The sequence below is a fragment of the Syngnathus scovelli genome, chromosome 8 (assembly GCF_024217435.2).
Source record: "Syngnathus scovelli strain Florida chromosome 8, RoL_Ssco_1.2, whole genome shotgun sequence".
In the NCBI taxonomy this organism is placed as follows: domain Eukaryota; kingdom Metazoa; phylum Chordata; class Actinopteri; order Syngnathiformes; family Syngnathidae; genus Syngnathus; species Syngnathus scovelli.
In genome coordinates this window covers 7,718,449-7,741,180 of record NC_090854.1, presented here as the reverse complement: position 1 = coordinate 7,741,180, position 22,732 = coordinate 7,718,449, and the positions used below count along the sequence as shown (strand labels likewise).

The window sequence follows — 22,732 nt, the reverse complement described above, 5'->3', positions numbered from 1 at the left end:
CCGTGCTCAGAAAAGGATCCATAAAAATATGCATCCTTAATTTTTTGCTGCCATGTTTCCTCTACATGATATTTGACAAAAAACACAACAGACTCAAACGTGGCCATTTTGAATCAAACTGACTTCCTGTGTTTTTTGGGACATGGTTTCTTGGGACTGCATGTGACCAAAACATTTTGAATCACAATTTTAGTCAATCTAATCAAATCTCATTTTACACCATCATCAAATCCAATTATGAAAAAAAACTCTCACTTTGGGCCCCACCACATTGGTGCTACGATGTGAATGAAAAATGTGCGGCTAGAGCAGCCATTTTAAGATTTGAACAAAAACAGCAGAATGAAGTCCAAAACAAAACTTATGTGCTCCCTTCTTACAGGTTCCAGTTTAGCGGTGAGCACCAGCATCTCCAATTCAATTTATACAACATGGTACCACAAAAACCACAGTCAAAAAAATTTAAAACATTGATGCTCTAGATTTTGTGATATTTCATCATTCTGTCTGGGGTACGGCGCTAATTATGACATCACACTTTGACTTCGCCGACCCTATCACATTTGCTTGTGGGCGGTGCCAAGACCCCATAAATGAGATGGACACCACAACAGTTTGACCAGGAGGTTCTCGGAGCTTCCTCATGGACACCGAGGACCATCTGTGCTTTCCACGACTGCTCAACATCTCCTGCCAGAAGCCCTCGTTAGAATTTCATCTTCACTTTGTGCCCTTGTCCGTCATGGCCGTTATCACTGTGGTGCTTAACCTTCTTGTCATTGTCTCAATCTCCCATTTCAGGCATGTTTTTTCTAAATTTGCTGAAGAACTAACCTTTCTGTTTTCTTGACTATTTTGTGTCGAATGATGTATCCCACATGTTGCCGTTAACCTACTGTGTGTGTGTGTGTGTGTGTGTGTGTGCGTGTGCGTGTGCGTGTGCGTGTGTGTGTGTGTGTGTGTGTGTGTGTGTGTGTGTAGGCAGCTCCACATTCCAACCAACCTTCTCCTCCTCTCCCTCGCTATTACAGACTATCTGTTGGGCTTCCAGATTATTCCAGGGCAAATCTACAGGATGACATCTTGTTGGTTTCTCGGTGATCTGCTGTGCTCTTTTTTTATGTTTTCTGTTAGGGTTTTCCAGGTTATCTTTATCATAGGATTATGTTGGAATGCAACAGGCAATAAATACCTTACCTTGTCCTCCTTATCACAAGATCGTAAAACATCCCCTGAGATGTTTAGACTAGAGGACAAGGGCTTTCTATTCAGCCCACTCATACCCCCACTCTGTTCCTCCTAATAAATATGCCCTTGCAGGAAGGAGACCTTTCAGACTTCATTCGATAATCGCTGTTCAGACAGCGACGAATGGACTCTCCACCTGCAGGTGTCTAAAAGAACTTGCCTTGTCTCTTGTGGTTCTTGCAAAATAAGTTGGAGTGAGCAAATCTCTAACATTTTGGTGCCGTGACCCGGATCCTCATACCCACCATCTGACCGGCGAAGGAGGACGTGCTGCATTGTCGACAAGCCAGCGTCCATTAGGAGGACCTGGAAAAGAAAGTCCTGGGAAGGGAATTCTTCGCTGGGCCAGCATCTTAGGTCTGCCTTCGTCTGACAGAGGTGGATTGACGGGATCCGGCGGTGCAACGAACCAGGGGACAAGTAAGTTAAAGCGCTAAAGATACGGCTTTGGTTTGTCCGAGCTATGAGATACGGCTTTGGTTTGTCCGAGCTATGAGATACGGCTTTGGTTTGTCCGAGCTATGAGATTCGGCTTTGGTTTGTCCGAGCTATGAGATTCGGCTTTGGTTTATCCGAGCTATGAGATACGGCTTTGGTTTGTCCGAGCCATGAGGCCTAAAAAAGCGCTGGAGTTTGTGTGATTGAGTGTGTGACGGGTAGGATAAATTGACTAAAAAGCAGTTCTAGCGTTGATCCATGGCAATAAAACAGGCTAGTAATCTGTTGGAAGGTCAATTTAAACCTGCATTGAGGATCCTCAAAGAAAAAAAAATTGAAAAAAATTGTAAAACCTTAAGCTACTAAAATTAAGATGGGAAATAAGAACGGTAAATCTCTTGCTCTGCTCTTCTTTAAAACGAGAAGTTCATGGCAAGTAGATTTCTTAATTGTATGCAATACATGCTGAAGTGGAAGAAAATGTATGGAGTACAAGGAAATTTGAAATGTGGAAGAAGTGGTAGAAGTGCTAGAGTGTGGTTGAAAGCTTCACAAGAAAGAAGAGAACAAATCCAAAAGACAAAAGATAGAAAGTTGAAAAGTGATGAGGCCGCCATTCAATTGAGATTTGAAAAAGAATTCAGGGTGCATAGTGGCATCCCATTCAATGATACAGCTGAGAGTGCTTATCAACAACAGCTTAAAAATGCGCTCCTCACTAATTTCCGCCCTGAAATAGGCAACTGGGTGAGGAAACATTTGGTGGAAGTGGATGTTGCAAGTGTGACAACAACTATGCAATGGGCCAGACATGCTGAAAAAGTGATCAAAAAAGGCAAAAGTTCTGATGTATTTCATCTAGATAATGATGATGATGAACTAGATGAAGATACAACAGTCTTCTTCCAAGGGTCCCAGCAGGTTAGAGGGAGAGGTAGAGGCCAACAAGGTCGCAGGCCGCCATATAATTCAAAAACCCCCACGAGATTCTGACAACTGTTGGAACTGTGGGAGACGAGGACACTTCGCACGAGAGTGTCGTTTTGCAAAACAATATCAATCAAAGGGTGGAGGAAGTAGCAGAAGAAAAGCAAAATTTTTAGCATGACAAGCTTCCTCCTCTTTGAACGCTTATGCTCATACAGAGAAAGAAAGAATAGATGCCCATATGACAGCAAAACATGTCATTGTCAGATTATTAGAATTTTTTTTAGATTATTAGAAATCCTGTCCATCCAAGAAGTATGACAATGCTGTTTGTATGCCCAAATTACAAATGACTAGAGCTCAAATTGTGTTACACTAAAGTTAAAATACGCAAATCAAGTGGTAAATAAATGCAACTTGCTTCTAGAAGATAAATAAATAAAATTAGAATGTGCTGTCCTCGTGTGCATGGGAGGGACCAGCTCATGATCGACCACAGGAAATGGCCAGCCTGTGACGAATCATTGTTGCTGGGAACTACCTTTTGCATGCGAGAGCTGTGCATGTGTGTGCGTATATGTTAAAATGATGAACATTGGCTAAAGTTTTAGTATAAAAAAAATTTTGCTAGACTGTGGTCTATCCAATTTGCATAGCAGAACAGAAATGATTTTGAAAGATAAAAATGAGAGGAAAAAGAGAGAAATCTGTTTGCAAGCAGAAACTAATCCACACTAGTGCATGTAAAGTGTCGAGCCCACATGAGAAATTCGAAGAAAAAAATAACAGAACATGCTTTCAGGAATTGGAAGAAGCTAAATTGTGAATTTAAGATTTTGCAATGCTACATTTAATAGGAATAATTGATTGGTTGTGTTATAAGATTATGCAAAATTCTAAATGCAAGCTAAATCTGAGAGATTGAGTTCTTCAAATTTAAAAACAAAGAAAAAATTCAGATTAATTTGCCAGTTGTTTGTTTTAGTTAAGTTTTTTTTGAATTGGTGGATTGTTCTACCAGGAAACCTGAGTTGGAAATGATATATGAATGTTGTGTGGTGAGCTTGGATGAATTGGGACCAATGTGATAGAAAGACTCCTTTTTGGAGACTGCGTGTGAGATGCAAATGAACATTGATGAATGATAGCCTGAATGAAAAGAAATTACAGGTTGAATGGTTGAAGTTGTTGGCGACTACTATGGAAAATTAGTAGAGCGACTTTGATGAAAGAATGATTTTGAGCAGGTTGTATGTTAGAAAGAAACACGTAGCTTTTGGATTGATAATTAACTAGAAAAAAAAAAAAAAAAAAAAAAAACTGGAGAACCAGTAACACATGTAGAAGATGTGTGAACTGAGAAATTGAGAAGCGTTTTGGAAAGAAAGTCAAATTAAATGATGATGGAATCGTATGTAGTAAAGAATGCATTCTCCCAAAAAGTTTGTCAAGGTGTGAGGCATGGGCGTTGCCAAGCCTCAGAAGGGGGGGAGTGAGTAGGACTAGGACAGATAGTGGAAGATAGTAATAATACAACACTTTATGACAATGAATTTTCGAATACATTTGGTGTTATATTGTGGTAAATTTTTTGTTCTGGTGTAGATAGTTTAGCAACACGAGAGATTTAGAGGTTCAAAAGAAAGACAGTTAAAAGAAAACATTTTTGATTTGGACAATTGCAGGCTAACAGGAACATGAGAAAGATAAGAACTACGAGGTGGGATCCAATTTCATTGGGGAGATTGAGAATTCACAGCACCATACTCTAAATCACATTTTTGAGCAAGCATGACAATAACATGTGAGAGGTCAAGACATACAGATCAGGGCTTGATGTGGAAAGCAGACCTCGATGAGTTGATCTTCAATAATGATACAGAAGACAACATACTGTCTGATTAAATTGGAACTATAGATAAAATGTAGCTCAAAAATAGGATGAGTTGCAGGATTTACGATATAAAAACGAGACCGCTGTTATTAGGAGAATTTGAAGTTTGGTAAACAAACATTACCAGCAAATTGATGGAAGCAGCTACATTTGGAGATAGTCTTACAAGTGTTCAAACCAGCCTGTCATTCTCAGTGTCAGGGCCCCTGAAACCCAATCCAAGACTTCGCCTGCAGCCGTGAACAACCACAAAATGGTGCCTGGCTCTGAAGCACCTTTGACCTTTGGCGAAGGACAAGAAAAGACTGCTGTTGTGCTTGGAGGAGGACAAGTACACTCCAGAGGAAATACAACATCCTCGGGGACGAGAAAAGACAGTGAAAAGCGGAGGAACTCACAATGATGAAAATTGACTCATTTGAACAATGGACTCATTCAAGAGTGATGGATGGGGTCACTCTGAAGCAACAACAAAAGAACACCAACTTGATAGGGTGAAGTGCGGCAAAAAGATATGGACTTGGAGTGTCTGACAACCAAATCGCACTCCTTGCTACGGCGTTCCCAAATTTGGTGAAGCTTGGTTCAAAGTGGAAGGGAGGTTCATTGTGCACTGAGTTTGACAGAACTGAGGAGATTTGATAAATAAATAAATAAAAATTTGAAAAATACGTAGGGCTACAGATTATAATCAGAGATTGAACGGATTTGGATAAAACAAATAGGCTAAAACGGTAGGAAACAAGAGCAAGATCTTATATTTTGGCTCATCAAGCTTAAAACGTAGAGGTCGAGTTATATAAATTTTAGAACAGGACATTTGGCAGTCAGGAGGAAGCTAGGTTGCTCGATGTACCTACTCAATACAATAGTAAGTTTTTTGCACCACAGTGGAGGTTGGATGGTCAGAAAGTTAGGTACGTTCAATTTTTGACATTCACACAATCATGCATAGGAGTCACAAGGCAACAGTTAACAAGACAATGACTGCAATAGGGGCCACCTACGACTGCACCGACATGGAAAAGTAGAAGTGAGAGAGCAGAGTATGGGATTATATGCTAAAACGTCTGCTATACAGTTACCGATAGGAGATTCTATCAAGAGAAGCTACATGAGAGATGGATTAGAATCTCTTTGTCTGCGTGGGTGCGTGTGCGTGTGTGTGTGTGTGTGTTCACACCCTGTGTGGATGCGAGCGTGTGAGGAGAAAGAAGGCATGGGTAAGACAATCTCTTTTAAACCAGGAGGCAATAAATGGGAACGCCCCTGTCATAAATAGTTTTTGGTTAAAGGGAATCATTAGGAAGTGTTCAAACTCTTCCCGCAAACATTCCTATTTGCCAGTTAAATGGGCACTACAATTGACTACGAGAGTTGCAAACAACAGATGAAGAGCAGTCCTTGGCAGATTATATGATCAGGACGCTCAAACTGTGTCAAAGACAAATTTACTGCCGCTTGATCTTTCCTCCTCACAGGTCGACAACCCCATCAATCCAGGAGACTGGGTCTACATCGAGGTCATCAAAGGAAGGAACTGGGCCAGCCACGACGGGAGGGAGCATTCCAAGTCTTGCTGACTACACATGTTGCACCCAAGGTTGCAGGACCCACAAATGCATTAACGACGACTGCTCTCCAGGAGGAAACGGGATGGGAGCTTTGGACATCACCGCTGTGTGCCAGGATGAGAGAGCCATTTTCAAGGTGTAAGGGCACTACTACCAACATGGCTGCACCATCGGACGGGACCTACTTCATTCAGAAGTTCAGAGGCACTGCCTCACCTGCATCCTATGAGTGCACGTGCCTGTTCAGTACGGATCATGGTTTTGTGGTCACAAGAGTTGTCCGATGCTGCCTGCCAACTGGACACGAGTGTGTGCGCCGGTGTGTGTGACAGACCTCACCTACAGACTAGAACATCATCAGCTGACGAAAACACGGGCACATATACAACTTCTTAGACGTGACAGATGTGATAATGATAATGAGACGTGGATTGCGTAGATGCTGTTCTGTTGAGCATGTTTTACAGAAACTTGATGATTTGACCACCGAAAATGCTTCACAAGTGATGGATACAATGATGTACTGTTTCTGTGTTTTTGTTTTTTATTGATAGCATTCTGGTCGCCTTAAGGCAAAGGGACCGTGTAAGAATTTTCCTGCTAATAACATCTGGCCAGCAGGTTTTTCGCTTACACAATAAGTTTGATCTGGGGTATTAAGGTAATGCCTCATCTTCACTGGAAAGTGTTGCTATCATTGTTTGTTGTTTTTATTTTTCCTATTCTTCTTTCTTCATTATACATATATATGTGTTTTTTTCTTACTTGTCTTTGTTGTTTGGGGTAGCATAATCATATGATAAAACAGGAGGGAGATGTTAGGGTTTTCCAGGTTATCTTTATCATAGGATTATGTTGGAATGCAACAGGCAATAAATACCTTACCTTGTCCTCCTTATCACAAGATCGTAAAACATCCCCTGAGATGTTTAGACTAGAGGACAAGGGCTTTCTATTCAGCCCACTCATACCCCCACTCTGTTCCTCCTAATAAATATGCCCTTGCAGGAAGGAGACCTTTCAGACTTCATTCGATAATCGCTGTTCAGACAGCGACGAATGGACTCTCCACCTGCAGGTGTCTAAAAGAACTTGCCTTGTCTCTTGTGGTTCTTGCAAAATAAGTTGGAGTGAGCAAATCTCTAACATTTTCAATTATAACTGTGACTTCCGCATCAGTGGGGAACATGGTACTCATCTCCATCGATCGTTACGTGGCTATTAGCGATCCTCTGCATTATAATATCAAAGTCACCGTGAAAAGAATTCAATTTTGCATTGGTCTCTGCTGGTGCTTATCTCTTTCCTACGCCGGTATTATTTTTAACAATCAGCAGACGCATCAGGGAAAGTACTATTCCTGCTATGGGGAGTGCATCTTTACTATAGACTTCAATACCGGAATGGCTGACGTGTGGGTGACCTTCATCCTCCCTCTCATCATCATCATCACGTTGTACACCAGAGTGTTTATGGTTGCCGTGTCTCAGGCGCGAGCCATGCGCTCTCATGTTAGATGCGGCAAACTGAAACAGTCCGTCCCCTTAAGAGCAAAGAAATCCGAGTTGAAGGCGGCCCGGACTCTGGGTATTCTGGTCGTTATCTTCCTCTTGTGCTTTTGTCCTTATTACAGCATATCACTGGTACAGAATTTTGATGAGCTTTACCTCTACGCTATGTACCTGTACTGCCTCAACTCATGTGTGAATCCCTTGATCTACGCCTTGTTTTACCCGTGGTTCCGAAGAGCTGTGAAACATATTGTCACACTGAGCATATTGCGTTCTGGCTCCTGTGATGCCACCCTGCTGTAGACGTAACTTTAAATGTTTACCATGAGGGGGAAAAAAAATACAAAATGTGGTTTGAGTCCACCTAACGTGTGCAGATTTAAGAAACTGGTTCTGTTCAAATAAATGAACATCTTTGTCAGCCTGCTTGTTTCATTTGGCTTTTCACAAAACAACCTATTTTGGGTATACACAACTTCTTGGATCGGTGCAGTTTTTAACGGAGCAGTTTAAAGGTGTACTATTTAATACCGAATACATATGCACACACAAACATACGTATATACGTATGTATACACATATATATATTTATACATTATTTAAAAGTGTCCAAAACGAAAATAAATGGTTTCACACCGAAACACTACCTTTAACCAAAGATTTTCCACCTCAAAATTAGCTATGTTGGTCTGATGCTTCTGTCACAAAAAACAACCAAAATATAGCCAAAAATAATTTTCATACTTTACCATTTTTATCATGGGTCAATTTGACACCAAAAATAATAGGACAGGTAGTTATTAAATATTTGTACATATGATCGAAGCATGGAAAGAAGAAAGTCACCAGAAGGAAATCTGGACTGTCCAAGAGATTAAAGGAAACAACCATGGTCACCGCCGCATGTCCTTGTCCAGAAGGTCTTTGGCCTCGTTGATTTTAGCAGCGAGATACGGCGAACCGCCTGTAAAAAAAATCACATCAAATTAAACTTGGTGATACAACAAAGGCTTTAGGCTAAGAAAGCTTCACCTTTATCGGGATGATTGAGGACCATGATTCTCCTGTGGGCCTCACGTACTTTGGCCTTTGTACCGACTGGACTAGAATCACACACAATAGTTATTAAATCTGTCAATAAAAAAAACCATTGGTGGTATTTTACCTGATGCCAAGAACGAGGCTGGCCTCCCGTTTCGACATCTTCTGCTCAAAGCCTCCTTTGTAGTATGACGACAAAGACTGAAGAGGATGCAAGCAGATGAGTGACAACAGATCTGTGGAATGTTAACTAAGCAGTGAGGGTAAAGCAAACTCACAGATATCGGCATCTTTCGGACCGTTTCCGAGAACATCTGGCCTAGTGGCTTCCACAGCTGGAAGGCATAGCGACCTGGCAAAACAAAACATTGAATTAAAGTCATCAATCAGCAGAAAGTGGATTTTTTTAGTTTTATTCTTGATTTATTGATAATTGAGTCATGAGAGTGCAGTCTAATGTGTTAAGGGTAACTTTTGAAATAATAAAAAAAATTATATACATATGAAGAGATTCGAGAATTTAAGTCTTACCTGCAAAACCAGCAGCAGCCACTCCAAGGCCAACTGCAATCAGCTTGCTGCCCTGTGGATAACACATTATTTGTATTCATACTTTAGTAGAATTAGCATTTTTCGTATTCATTTTACATAAAATACAATAAATATTGTGCACCTTAAAAACGTACTATGTAATGCACAGTGTGACGTAACCGTTAGCAAACAGCTAACATAAGTCAAGGGAGGGCAAGCAGCGGATAGGAATTTGACAACCCACAAATCACTGAACAAGATGCTCATTAAATTGTCCAACGGGCGCTTACCAACCGCCTGTCGATCTCCGCGTCACTCCTGGAGTTCGCTTTCGAGCTGTACTCCGCGTAGCGCATAATTTCTCCTCCGTCCATCGCTGATAACTCGCCGGAGGAGGTCGCCATGTTTGTCCAGATACGCAAGAGCGTGCGGCGCATGCGCACTGTCAAACCTCCCGTGTTACGACATCCCGCAAAAATGTATTGTCTTTTGTCAAAGAAAGGTTATAACTTGCCTCCGAGATACATTTTTCTTTGAATGCTCCTTTCAATTACTATTATGTGAAAATTGCAGAAATAGACTTTGTATTAATAGATACATACTTTTAAAATGCGAAATTTATGCGATACTACAAAATTCAGCATCTTTAACAATTATTGTACATATTAACTTATTTTGTGTGGTACATTTTTGGAAAAAAATATAATTAGCTGACAAAATATGAAGGTTTTTTTCACACGATCGTCACCGGAAGTTCAGGACACATCAGGTGGTGTACTTTCTATTTTGGCCACTAGATAGAGACATTGAATAGCAAACGCCGCACATTGACGTCAGAAACCGCTTGAAAACAATGACTAATAATTTGTCCTTTTTTTTTCTTTTATTCATTATTGAAAAATATTTGTCAGCCCCATAGCATAGTTGATAATACACACTATTGATGTTATTCAACAAAATAGATTTTCAAACCCAACCCATATACCTCACAAGAATGGGTCTGGTCTGTTTGTCACTGTTTGTCTCTGAGTGTCTTTTTATGTGTACACTTGTTTATGTTTTATGTTCGTCTTTTCTGTATTATTTTTTTGTAAATCTGCGTGTACATTTGTGTATGTGTGCGTGCGCGCGCTCGTGTGTGTGCGCGCGTCCCTCTTACACCCCTGCACATGATGATGCTCTTCTGCACAGGTGCGTTGACGCGTCACCAGGATGTGATGTATCAGCAGTACTGTATAGCTTTCTTTTTTTCTATAGTACTTCTGATAATTGGATTTGAGATGACTGCAAGTATCAAGTCTGTAAAACACACACACACGAACACACACACACGAACACACACACACACAGGTGGAACCGGGGTGCCACTGCCCAACTGACCCCACCAGGATGTACTAGAAATACAATTTAGCAAATATAATCTACCTTTATCTGTAATTTGTCGCTGTTTTTTTTTTTTTTTTTTTTTTTTTTTTTTTTTTTTTTTTTTGGGGGGGGGGGGGGTGCCTATTATTTTACAGTGGTTCACTTACACACGTCAGTGATGCTAGGGGGGGTGCCCCGGGGTGAGCTCGAGAACGTCGGACGTCCACGCGCCGCGTTTCCACGGAGACGGAGCCCAGCACTCGGCCACTTGAATGGCGGGCGGCCATTGTGCGGCGTGCGCTCGCTCGGGGGGGGGGGGGGGTTCAGGGCGGCGGTTGTAGAGCCGAGAGGGGGTCACAGCCCGTGACAGATGAAAGCGTCTTCAATGCCATCATCATTTAGTCATCAGCCGGACAAATAAAGATGGAGGATAATGAAGAGAACGCCGAGGCTCATTCAGTTGCTCCACATAAGAAAAGCACTCAAACCCTCAAAGCTTCTCTCGGGGAAATAAAGGGGGGTGGGGGCACACACCTCAGTAGTTCTTTTCTTTTGTGCAGTGAGGAGCTACAGAAAGAACAATTTAGGACATAGTCAAGCGTAGCATGCAGTACATTTTACTGAAAACAGATACCCTTTTTTTGCTTTTGGCCCTAATACTGTTTTGTATTAAATTACCAGAAACCGCGAAACAAATAAATACACCCCAAAAACAATTTATAATGTCAAACAAGAGCATCTGGACAGAAAGGTTAAAGGCGTGAATTTTATATTGTTCCGCCTTACGTTTCCTTCCGGACGTTTTTAGCAGCGGGACACTGGGAAATGATGGTAAACACTAAGGTGAGTCTACATTCATTTCCTCTTGTTTCTCAGTGATGATGCCCTAGTGTTAAAAACAACACGATAACCGACAATATTCTATCCTGTTAAATGTTAACTATGCTACAAAGTGAACACTTTAGTTCACATTTCTCGATGATGGAGAGACAGGCTAAGTCGTTTGCTTTCGGCTAACTAGCCCGGCTCGCGTCACAGCCGAGAACAAGGTTGGGAAAAAATGAATAAAGCTGACAACTGTGTATTTTTCTACGTGCATATATGCGCGAGGAGGTTAAGCGGGCCGTTTTGACCAGGTAGGTCCCGTTCTCCCTGCATCCCGGGGAGCCTGACCGTGACGTCACCTCTGTCATGTTCACGGAACAAGAGATGCTGACTTTGCTCCACATTCATAAGGCAAAATTTAATAACTCCTCTACTCTCCTTCCTGTATTTCTGTTCGTTGAAATCATTTAACAATTAACTCAGTCAGAAATAAATTCGGTTAATAGTATTTATGAGTAAAAAATGTAGCCATAATTTTTCAGAGTAAAAAGTCAGATTCTTTACTAGAAAATTGCAAATTCCATAAGAAAAAAAGTCATACGTATTTATAGTTCCAAGAAAAAAAAAATCATGAATAAAAGCCCTTGTCATCTCACACCTTTGGAAATAAGTGATGTAACTGAATCAGATGTTAAAAAAAAAAAAAATGTTTGTATGTGTGGCATGACCTGGTATGAGCTAATGGCTTTTTAAATAATTCATGTGTGCAGACAAAGAGCCTGAGCTGAGCTGGAACATCAATCAAAGCGCAGATTAGAGGGGAAGAAAAGCACCCACTTGTGTGCTTTGGATAGGCAGCAGAAAGAAAGCAGATACAAGTTCTGCTACGATATTTAAGCTAAATCTGCTAAATTGACTCACATCCCCACGGCGATGAATAACGGCAGCTGTCCAAAGGCTTCCGGCAGGACTTAATCCTGACTGCAAGATGAAGGCTCCATAAGGAACATTGTGCAGATGCCGAAGTGGTTGGACCTAACTCGCATGAGCTGTGAACAAAAGATGGAGGGCCTGAGTCAGATGGACGCAGTGGGCGACATCAGCCCGGCTCTGGAGGCCACCGAGGACTTCACCCCCCCAGGCGACCTCACTCCTCCCAATAAGCAGACGTCCGGACAGCCCAAGAAGCTCCAGGAGGCGTCGAGCGCGGCACTGGCTAAACTGAGCTCCAGCGGCGTGTGGAGCCTCCTGGCCGGCCAGCAGCCCGAGGTGGGCTCGCTTGGCCTGGCCTGGGCCGAAGGCCTGACCGTGGTGGGTCTGCGGCATGGCAAGAGGAGCCGGGCGCGATCCACCAATGACCTGCTGGCGCACGGCAAAGAGGGCGCCGCCCTGGCTGCCAACACAGCCTCCAACGCCGCCTTTAAGAAGGGACATAACAGGTCCAGGTCCGACGTTAACTACCGAACGGCCGCCTACACTAACAACGGGCTCCCTTCTGTGGACACCCTGAAGAACACAATCCTAAAGCACCCAATGGAAGGTCGGTATGCTCGATGACCGCTTCTGCAGAAATCAACACAGGCATAAGTGTTCCGAGGACGGGGCTTCATGGCAAATGCAACAGACGCGGGCTAGCAAAACTAGCATGAAGACAGACAATTTATTTTGAAAAAAGGGCTCGCAAAGTCCTGCGTGTGAACAAAAAAGGAAAAATCAGGACAGAAAATTCCAGGGAGTGTACCTTACTAAATGAGTTACCCAAAGTATTTGCTTCAACATTTTATCGCCTCAGATCTTGACATTTTTGTCATCTTGCTGTGTGCTTTTGAGAGTTGGATGTCTTTCTGTCCTCAGAGGGGATTGTAATGATAGAAAATGATGATAACCTTAAATGACAAACACACATATGCAGACATACACTCGAGAGGTCCAGGGGTGTGCGGGATAATAGCTGGTAATCCCGTCGGCAAATGGACTCAAATGAGGCGAGCGCGCAGGAAGCTAATTAAGGCGCCTCCCGACACGGGCGGGATTACAGCGTATTAGCATACGCGTGAAAAGCTAGCAGGCCGTTTAGGCTGAAAAGGGGAGAAAGGGCAGCGGCGGGGAGGGAGCACCTACGGACGGGACAGAGCGCCGTGTTTGCTTTCCTCATTAGCAACAGCTGGTTAGCATCAACACAATAGCCTACATTCAAATTGTGTCCTCGTTCATGTCTTTCACGCAGAAACCTGTCACAGAAGCCGCCTTTACTTGTTACGTAGTACCAAACAATTTTTCTTTCAATCTATAAAAGGAAAATTCAATATAGATGGTAATCATTTAAGCCTTGTCCCGTCTAATGGACGGTGGCACTTTTGCCTCTTGGAGCGCCTGAGCGTGACGGCGGCCAATCAGCTTGTCCATGCCCGTGCTCATTTACATATTCAGATAGGCTTGGTTAACACGCTGACAGAACGTGTTTCGATAAGATCGATGAGGTAATCTTTCCTCCCTCAGATCGATTTCTCCCACCGGGAAACAAAGTCCGACATCCGTCACTCGGAGCGCGGACGGGAGAAAATGGAATTAGCGGCAAGAGCGCCGGCCGTTGTTGTTTGACATAAATGGAGGCACTTTGACGTGCTGCTTTCATTTATTTACATGCCAACACAAAGACGCGAGCGTGTTTGAACAGCAGTCAATGGAAATACGACGCTAATTGTAGCGTATGGGCGACATTTCGCTTTGAAGGTTTCACCCGTCAAAAGGGTTGCAAGGGCACGTTTATGGAAAAACCTCGCACCCGTCAATGTCTTCACAGAACATGAAAATGGGTGGACGTGTCCATCAAGGCACTAAAAAGACTCGTGGCCTTAAATTGAACAGTAAGTCAGCCATTTTGTTTTGATGGCACCAACAAGAAAGACTTATTCAAGGTCAGCTTTTTTAAGTATTGGCGACTGGTATCGGTACTTGCACATCTCTCGTTTCCCCATTGATTCAAGTCATCTGTATTTTGGCAGATGAAAAGGGGAGCAGCAGTAGCAGCATCGTGTTGAAGCAGGCGGAGATGGAGTACCGCGAGGTCCCGCGGGGCCGCTGGACCGAGTGCCACGTGGAGCTGACGCCCTGCGAGCTGCGCCTCTACATGCTAGACAGCAGCGCCAACCGCCAGCTGGGCACCGCCTACTCACTGTCGCACTGCCAGGGCGTGGCGACGCCCGCACCTTGCCAGCCGGCCGACCCGCGCACCCTGCAGGCCGTCTTCTTCAACAGCACGCGGGTGCAGCTGCGGGCCGCCACCCAGTGGGAGGCGTCCGAGTGGAGGTGTCTCGTGTGGGAGAAGGTGCAGGCGGTGAAGCCCTCCAGGCAGAGGAAAGCGGTGGCGGAGAAGGCCGCCGACTCTGATGGCGCCCACCCGCTGAGCCGCCCCACCACCTTGCCCCTGTTCAGCCAGCGCTGCCAAGATGTCCTTAAAGCGGGGCTCCTGCACCAACTCCTGGACCAGAACAACTGGTGCGCCTTCACCTTCGTCTTGAGCAGTACCACCCTGCAGGCCTTCCCCACTGAGGGGCGGGGCCCCGTGTCGCGCCCCGTCCGCCAATACGCGCTGACCTCCTGCCTGGGCGTGCAGCCGGACCCCGAGTTCCCGGATCGGGGCGAGCACTTCCAGGCAGTGTTCACTGACGACGCGTTTCGACTCCGAGCCGACACCGCCAACAAAGCCCTGGAGTGGATGGAGGCCCTCAGGGGGGTGGCAGGCGCCCAGCGGCTCGCCCGGGAGGAGTGCCGTTCTCCGGTGCCGCAGGGTGTCTTGCTGAGGTCCAAAGAGAGGAGGCAGAGGGAGCAGAGAGTCAAGAGGCAGTCGGTCACCACCAGCTTCCTCAGCCTCCTCACCTGTGTCGCCCTGGAAAAAGGACTCACCGCTCAGGGCTTCACCTGCGCAGGTCAGAATATCCAAAGTCCTCTTCATCGTCCTTATGGTGATTTTTCTCCTTCTGATTCTTGCTTATCCTTCATCATTTCCTTCTTATGATTTTGTCTCCCCTTTACTTTTCTTCTTCTCCTCAATTCTTTGCTTTGTCTCATCTTTCTTTTGCTTCATCTCTTTTCTGTCGTTTATGTCCATGAATACTTGTGGGGATTGCAGATGAGTTTTGATTCAAAAATACGGCACAAGACTCATCTGTGGCCAGCAGAGGCGCCAGTTTGTCTATTATATTATCCAGCTCTTTGATTGATCTTCATCTCACTCCTTTTTTTGTCTTTCAATTCTTTGCATATGCAACACACATATGTACATGCATACATATGCATACATGCTTACCATTCTATTTAACATTTAAATGTTCCGCCTGGTCTATAAAGACACATGATGTCTTTTGAAGGACACTTTGGGTGTGTGCGTGTGATTGAAGAGCTGCATACACAAATGTACGCTTGTAATGCGTCATATCGTGAGCTTTCACTGGACAGTTTAAATGTGACATGGTCAAACAAATGCATCAAACCATACTTGGCAAAGTCCCATCGCTGTTTTCGTTTTCAATGTATAGGACACACACACACACACACACGTTCTTTTTTGGTGGTCACCCATCATGCATGCTGGAGAGGTTTTTTAGTGTGAAAGGAAGCACATCAAAGCTTTTAACACACACACATAGAGTGGTCTTCTCAAAGGTGTGCAGGTCCGGACCCGCGGCGGGCAGATGAAAGCCCAGTATCGGCCCTCATGCCGTCTCCCACCATGGTGCACTCACCCCTCTGCAGGTCAAAGTGAACCCCCCCGACACACATGCACACCCCTTCGCTCTCCCACCTCTACTACACACACCACAGTGAGCAGAGGTACAATCGTTGGACCTTTTGAGCTGCGTTTGAATTCCCATTCATCTTCCCCATCCCCGCAATAAAAGATCAGAGAGGAGCGGCGAAAGCCGCTAGAAGCTTTAGTGACAATTAGCAGATAAGTAACGCTCACAAAATGGCGGCCATTAATCAAAGTAGTACTATTCATCAAATAGTGGCGATTGTATGGACAGCAAAATAAAATGGTGGACAGTTCATGTAGATTGGAGGACAGTTCACAAATTTACAAAATTGTTTACAAAATGGTGGACAAAGTAGGTTTTTGCAAAAACTGTGACAAAGGTCCTACACGTTTCCACAACGCGCATGGCGTGCCGCCACTTCCTGATGCTTATCTCTACTTCTGTGCGTCTTTTTCACGCCCGCCGCCGCCACCTCTGATGTTTTTGTGATAACATGCACCTGCGCACGTGTGCTGGCTGTTTGGGTGAAAATAGGACAAAGCAATCAAAAAGCCAAACGCAGGGGAAGGATCTATTTGTTCTCAGCTCTTGTTGTGACTGCCGCTTTTGGCGTGACGGCACGAGACGCCACTTAAGCGGGCGGGTGGATGGATGTCGGGGATGGGGATGTTGGCAAGAGTCTAGACTAGCTTCACTCGAAATGACAGTTGATTCTTTTTGGCGGTATTCTGACTCGTGTGCAGGCTGTCAGCGTCCTGTGGGCGCCTCAAGGAGTAAAGCCAAGGTGTGCCACTATAGCGGCTGGTATTACTGCCAAAACTGCCACCAGGACAACACCTTCCTCATCCCCGCCCGCCTGCTACACAACTGGGACACCAGCAAGCACAAGGTGACACTCCACACAACACGTTTTGCCACTTCATCTTACGTAACTGCTTCTGTGCACAATAGCACCAGACAGAAAAAATGAAATGTCCTCATGTGAGTTCTGAGGGCCATCTGCTTGCAGGTGTCCAAGCAGGCCAAGGAGTTTCTGGAGTTTGTGTACGAGGAGCCCCTGCTGGACGTGCAGCAGCTGAATGGGGGTCTGTATGAGCACAGCGAGCCACTCAGCGCCGTGCTGCGCCTACGCCAGCAGCTGCAGTCGCTGCGCGCCTACCTGTTCAGCTGCCGCGCCGCCATCGCAGAGGACTTGCGACGAAGGTGCAGTCAAAGGGGGGGGGGCACGTTCCACGCCTACCCACAATATAAGTGGAGGGGAGGCGGCCTGATACGCACACGTCTGTGTTTACATGTGTGAGCGCAGGGTTTTGCACACTTCCAAACACGGCACAATTAATGACGGCCCTAGCGCTAAAACATTCCCAGACACATCAGTCTAAAGCTTTTTTTTTTTTTTTTTTTTTTTTTTTTTTGCTAAACACACCAGAGGTCACCTTAAGTCCACGTCTGTATCAGCCTCCCACTAGTGCTGCACTGGCTACCGGTACCTGAATATTTTAGCATCAAAACAGCCCGACACAAAATTGGAGTTGAACATTGTTTAAAAACTGCCACAATGATGGTGGACTGACTTTCTTTACTTTGCCTCCACAGAATTTTCCCTCGGGAGTATTTGCTGCAGCACATTCACCTCTACTCCATTGCGGACCTGCAGCAGGTACACACACACGCATAAATGTTGAATTTGAAATTTTAAATTTCTTGACTTGTTCACTGACTTATTTCCAAACACTGTACAGAACATAAGTTAATAAATTATGAAAACCACACATATTTTGCCATAAAAACAACACAGTTTCACACAAACAATAGCCGACTTGGAGTTATGAAACTGTTGGAGGAGAATAACAATGTCCCGATACTTTTGCTCATATGTGTATAAAAGCTTTCTTTGTGAGGTTATTAGTGCCACGCTGGACACAGTTGAGCGCACTAACTAACTTTAGTGCCTCTGTGCGTTGTACAAATCAGGCCAACATGGCGGCAGTGGAGTGGAGGTAAATTGGGGTGGGGGGGCAGGCGGGTATAGGAAAAGGGTCCACAAATGAGTGAAAAGTTCTTTTGTCGCTGATCGTGTTGCACCCTGCCCCCTCTTTCCTTTTTTTGACGGGGGGCTCACTTGCTCGCTTGCTTGCTCTCACGGTGAAAGAGCCCCCCTGCCTCTTCCTTGCCCCCGCAGACCCCCCCACCGCTCCCTTGCTGTGTCGCTGTGCTCGGCTAATTGCTCACATTGAGAAGCAACAGGCGGGAAAACAAAGCGTGACATGCCTGCATTCAACCACACGCACGCATACCTGTTAGCACGTTAGCAACGGATTCACCCATTAATGCCACTTTGGAAGCTGTTTTCCAATTGCCCTCAGTGGAGGTTAACGAGCATGGCTTTTTTTAAAAAAACGTAATGTGACAATTTGGGAGTTTACATATATTTTTAATGCGGTTCTATTATTGTAAAATGAAAAGTATTAAGAGTCAGCAGGTCGAGCAGCTGTTCCACATCCGTTTTAGCCGATTAGGAGGCAGCACAAAGACTCTGCATGCGTGCCTGCGTGCAGTCAAGAGGACAAGCTTCAACTGCTGCATTTGCGCGCTAGGTTTAAACTTTCAAGCCAGGCAACGAGGATTAGGGTTTCACAACATGGTTTTATGCTGGGGTAGGGTTTCGAGGCGAGTTTGGGATTTCACACGAGGGGTAGAGTTTCAAATTGGGATTTCAAACTTACCGTATTTGCCGGTGTATCGGTCGACCTTTTTCGATCCAAAATCGACCTCAACTTATACACTGAGTCATAAAATTTAACTTCGTATTCATCGCTTCAAATGTGATGGTAACCAAGGCCGTTTCTCATGCATCTCATTGTGCGTTGCACTTAGAAAATTTGAACCGGGCGGCGTGCGCGAGTGCGCGGCCCGCTGGAAGTCGAATGAGGCGCCGCGATCTCCTCCGCGGTGCTTATAAACAGCCGATCCGCTCGGCGGGGGCTATTTTCGGCCACTTGGCGCGTGCGCACGGCCTCCCGGATGTGCCGGGCGGGTGCACGAGCTCGCCGGCCGCTGGAAGTCGAATGAGGCGCCGCGATCTCCTCCGCGGTGCTTATAAACAGCCGATCCGCTCGGCGGGGGCTATTTTCGGCCACTTGGCGCGTGCGCACAGCCTCCCGGATGTGCCGGGCGGGTGCGCGAGCTCGCCGGCCGCTGGAAGTCGAATGAGGTGCCGCGATCTCCTCCGCGGTGCTTATAAACAGCCGATCCGCTCGGCGGGGGCTATTTTCGGCCACTTGGCGCGTGCGCACGGCCTCCCGGATGTGCCGGGCGGGTGCGCGAGCTCGCCGGCCGCTGGAAGTCCAATGAGGCGCCGCGAGCTCGCCGGCCGCTGGAAGTCCAATGAGGCGCCGCGATCTCCTCCGCGGTGCTTATAAAGTGCCGATCCGCTCGGCTTGGAGCTATTTCCGGCCTCCCGTTGGTGCCGGGCGGCGTGCGCGAGCTCGCCGGCCGCTGGAAGTCGAATGAGGCGCCGCGATCTCCTCCGCGGTGCTTATAAAGTGCCGATCCGCTCGGCTTGGAGCTATTTCCGGCCTCCCGTTGGTGCCGGGCGGCGTGCGCGAGCTCGCCGGCCGCGATCTCCTCCGCGGTGCTTATAAACAGCCGCATGCGCACGGCCTCCCGGAATTTGAACACATTTCGTCAATAAATTTCGCATATTGAATTTTGAAGTTTAATATAATGCAACAATTGAGCTCGACTTATACAAAGGATATATCATAAAATCGTAAATTTCCGTCGAATTTTAGGGGGTCGACTTATACACCGAGTCGACCTGTACACCGGCAAATACGGTACTTTCCAAATAAGGCTTTTAAGTTAAAAAATGACATTAGCTCGTTCTCCTCCCTGCTTTACTTGCGCTCCAATTAGAGGCAAGGTGTTCATTTGGGAGCTTGTCAACACGCATCAGGACGGCTATTCGTCAGCAGGACAGGGGGTGGTGCTTGGGGGACACCAGCCCAAACATTCATCAATTTATGGAACACTCGACATGCACACAAACATATTTCAAGTCTGGATTAGGGTTTTGAATTTTCTTGGGGCAGGACTAATTGAAAAACCTGCTCTATTGTGTGCCCCCCTCCCCTCCTCCAATGCAGGTGATTGACGGCCACATGGCTCCCTTCCTGTCCAAAGTCATCAAGTTTGCCAGCGCTCACGTGCTGGGCTGCACGTTGTGCCGACAGAAAGGTTTCGTCTGCGAACTGTGCCACAGCGGACACCTCATCTACCCTTTCCAGGACAGCACCACCAGGAGGTCATTCTTTCAATTACAACCGACATTTGCTCAACGACACCCTACGTGAATAGAACCCACAAATAATTTTCCCCAACAGGTGCTCGGGCTGCGGCGCCGTCTTCCACACAGAGTGTCGCCAAAAGTGTCAGCCGTGTCCCCGCTGCGTCCGACGCGAGCTCCACCACACCAAACGGCCATCGTCCTTCTGGTCGCCAGACGACGACCAACACCTGCCCTACCAGGACACTTGAGACACGCCCACTAAATGGCCGACACAAGTCGTGGTGGTCCGAGCCCACTTAAGGGAAAGACACTTTGGGGAGCGTAAATGTTGCACAAGGACTTCTTTATACGGCTTCACAAATTGTCGGCGGCTATGCAGCGACTATAAAACGGCCGCTGCTGTTTGAACACGCAAATCAATTTCAAACTAATCACCGAGTCATGTTGTGGAAAGATATGTCATAATTGTCACAAATTGTTTTTGTCACTCCCAACAGGTTTTTCACGAGGGTGGTGCTAAGTGGTATTACTACACATTGTTAATATTTTTGTTGGCTATGTTCAACAGTTTTACTCTACTTTCAATACTCACACAATTGTCTAACGTAGACAGCAATTAATTACTTGTAACAATTAATATAAGATTGCCATACTTTGGTGCTATCACGTTAGCTAAAAATACTTTTTGGACGTAAAGTACAATGTAGACTAACTACAATTGCAATTTATATTGCATTAACATAGAAAATCTTGGTGATAATTAAAATGTTTGACTAAATAAAAAATAAACGATTAGAAAAGACATCGAGTCAGCTAATAAAGGACAATTTGACATTAGTGTGATCCGAGTATCACTGTTAGCTTTTAGCCGAAGTTTGGGGTGCACCCCGCTGACTGCCCAAAAATTGTTGGGGTGATCATGACGATCAGATAATGGTTGGATGGACTTGAGTGTTCAAGGTCACGTTTGCGATGATGCCATTTTGTTCTTTTGTTAACATGTGCTATCCTAACATTATATCGACATTTGAGCCATAGAAATACAAAACTATTTTGCTTTTCATTTGCATTTCTATTCAGGGACTAAATAAATTGTACTTGGCCAAAATATTTGAGTTTATTTATGTTTTTGTTTTCAACTACTTTTGCTGACCTATGAGGAAAAAAGACTTGACTTGTATTTTTTGTTAATGTAGCTTTCATTTATTTTTCCAACAAATGTTTGTTTTTGTGAAGTATTAAATGAAGTACTTTAATTTGAATTTGCACATTTCGTGTTGCTTGTTTTTTAATTTTTTGCTTCTTTCTATTTTGTTGATGGCCAATAAAACACCTCTAAGGGATTATTATCAAAGTCTTGGTAGATTTCTATGTTCACTTCAAACTTCGATGCATTCTTAAACAAGCAGGCATGCGACGTTAGCCAAAATCCAACGTTTAGAAGCAAATAGTGCTAAGGTGGGTGGAATAAAGCCCCAATTGCAAAAGAAGCACACGTCCCATTCATTCGTCAGCAAGAGTTACCACGCAAATTGACAAACAAAATCTCATCGCCATATTATTGCGTTCAATTACTCAATTAGACTCTATACAGAAGACCAAACGCTCACTACTCCATGTACAATAGAAAACACGCGGAGGTTTTTTTAAAAAAAAAAAAAAAAAAGGTTGACTCACCTGTGCAACGTCTTCTTTGCATAAGATTTTGAAGTTGAAGCTGGGTCCATCTGATTAAAAATCTTATTTTTAATTTTCACATAACGACGGAGCATGTCTACACCAATGTCGGGATATCTGCAAAAACAATCAGCCTTGGGCAGCGTGTGTAGGTCCATTTCTCCGCATGGAGTATCGTTCTGTCCGGATTGGGGCTTTAGATCAATTGGCAAACCGTGCAAAGGCTAAAAAAAAAACGTCCGCTCTGTATTGATTGGTTCATTCTGCCAACCAAGCGTCTAATTGTTTTATGTCCCACCTGTACACTATTTCCAAGCATGTTGCCTACTGTTATTTGATGTGTTTTTTCTATTCCATGATCTGTAATTCACGTCCCACCTGTGTTCTGTTTCCGCCCAAGTTCTTACTGTGTGTCCCATGTTCTTACATCAGACATTTTATTCCCTATATCGATCACGTCATTTCGTGAAATTTGAGCGCAAGTGCGCCCGCAAGGCAGTAACATCATCTGCGTCCTATGAAGTGAATTGAGCGTTGACAACTTGACATGACGGAATTCGAGCGCGTCACTTAGCATCAGGTCAGCAAGCGTGGCTCCTGAGGCTCTTGCCCAACTGCAGAGGAGCGTCGCAGCCTTAATTGTCCCAGCCAAT

At 45.0% G+C, this 22,732-nt stretch overlaps 3 protein-coding genes across 3 annotated transcripts; 2 read left to right on the top strand and 1 right to left on the bottom strand.

Annotated features, from left to right (window-relative positions):
• Window positions 1–1,126: 1,126 nt before the first annotated feature.
• Window positions 1,127–8,484, top strand: LOC125973706 (trace amine-associated receptor 6-like). Its single transcript, XM_049728165.1, has one exon. It carries the CDS (start codon window positions 7,269–7,271, stop codon window positions 7,893–7,895), a length of 627 nt encoding a protein of 208 aa, XP_049584122.1. The 5' UTR covers window positions 1,127–7,268; the 3' UTR covers window positions 7,896–8,484.
• On the bottom strand, window positions 8,325–9,613 carry dnajc15 (DnaJ (Hsp40) homolog, subfamily C, member 15). The gene is made up of 6 exons (XM_049728166.2): window positions 9,455–9,613; window positions 9,165–9,216; window positions 8,912–8,985; window positions 8,758–8,834; window positions 8,625–8,695; window positions 8,325–8,556 (listed from the first exon to the last, which is right to left on the bottom strand). The coding sequence occupies exons 1-6, from the start codon at window positions 9,599–9,601 to the stop codon at window positions 8,486–8,488; spliced, it is 492 nt and encodes a 163-aa protein (XP_049584123.1). The 5' UTR covers window positions 9,602–9,613; the 3' UTR covers window positions 8,325–8,485.
• A 1,277-nt stretch (window positions 9,614–10,890) lies between these two features.
• Window positions 10,891–21,756, top strand: plekhm3 (pleckstrin homology domain containing, family M, member 3). Its single transcript, XM_049727670.2, has 8 exons — window positions 10,891–11,372; window positions 12,125–12,894; window positions 14,360–15,283; window positions 16,855–17,000; window positions 17,121–17,314; window positions 17,708–17,771; window positions 20,260–20,417; window positions 20,497–21,756. Exons 2-8 carry the CDS (start codon window positions 12,372–12,374, stop codon window positions 20,648–20,650), a joined length of 2,163 nt encoding a protein of 720 aa, XP_049583627.1. The 5' UTR covers window positions 10,891–11,372; window positions 12,125–12,371; the 3' UTR covers window positions 20,651–21,756.
• Window positions 21,757–22,732: the final 976 nt, after the last annotated feature.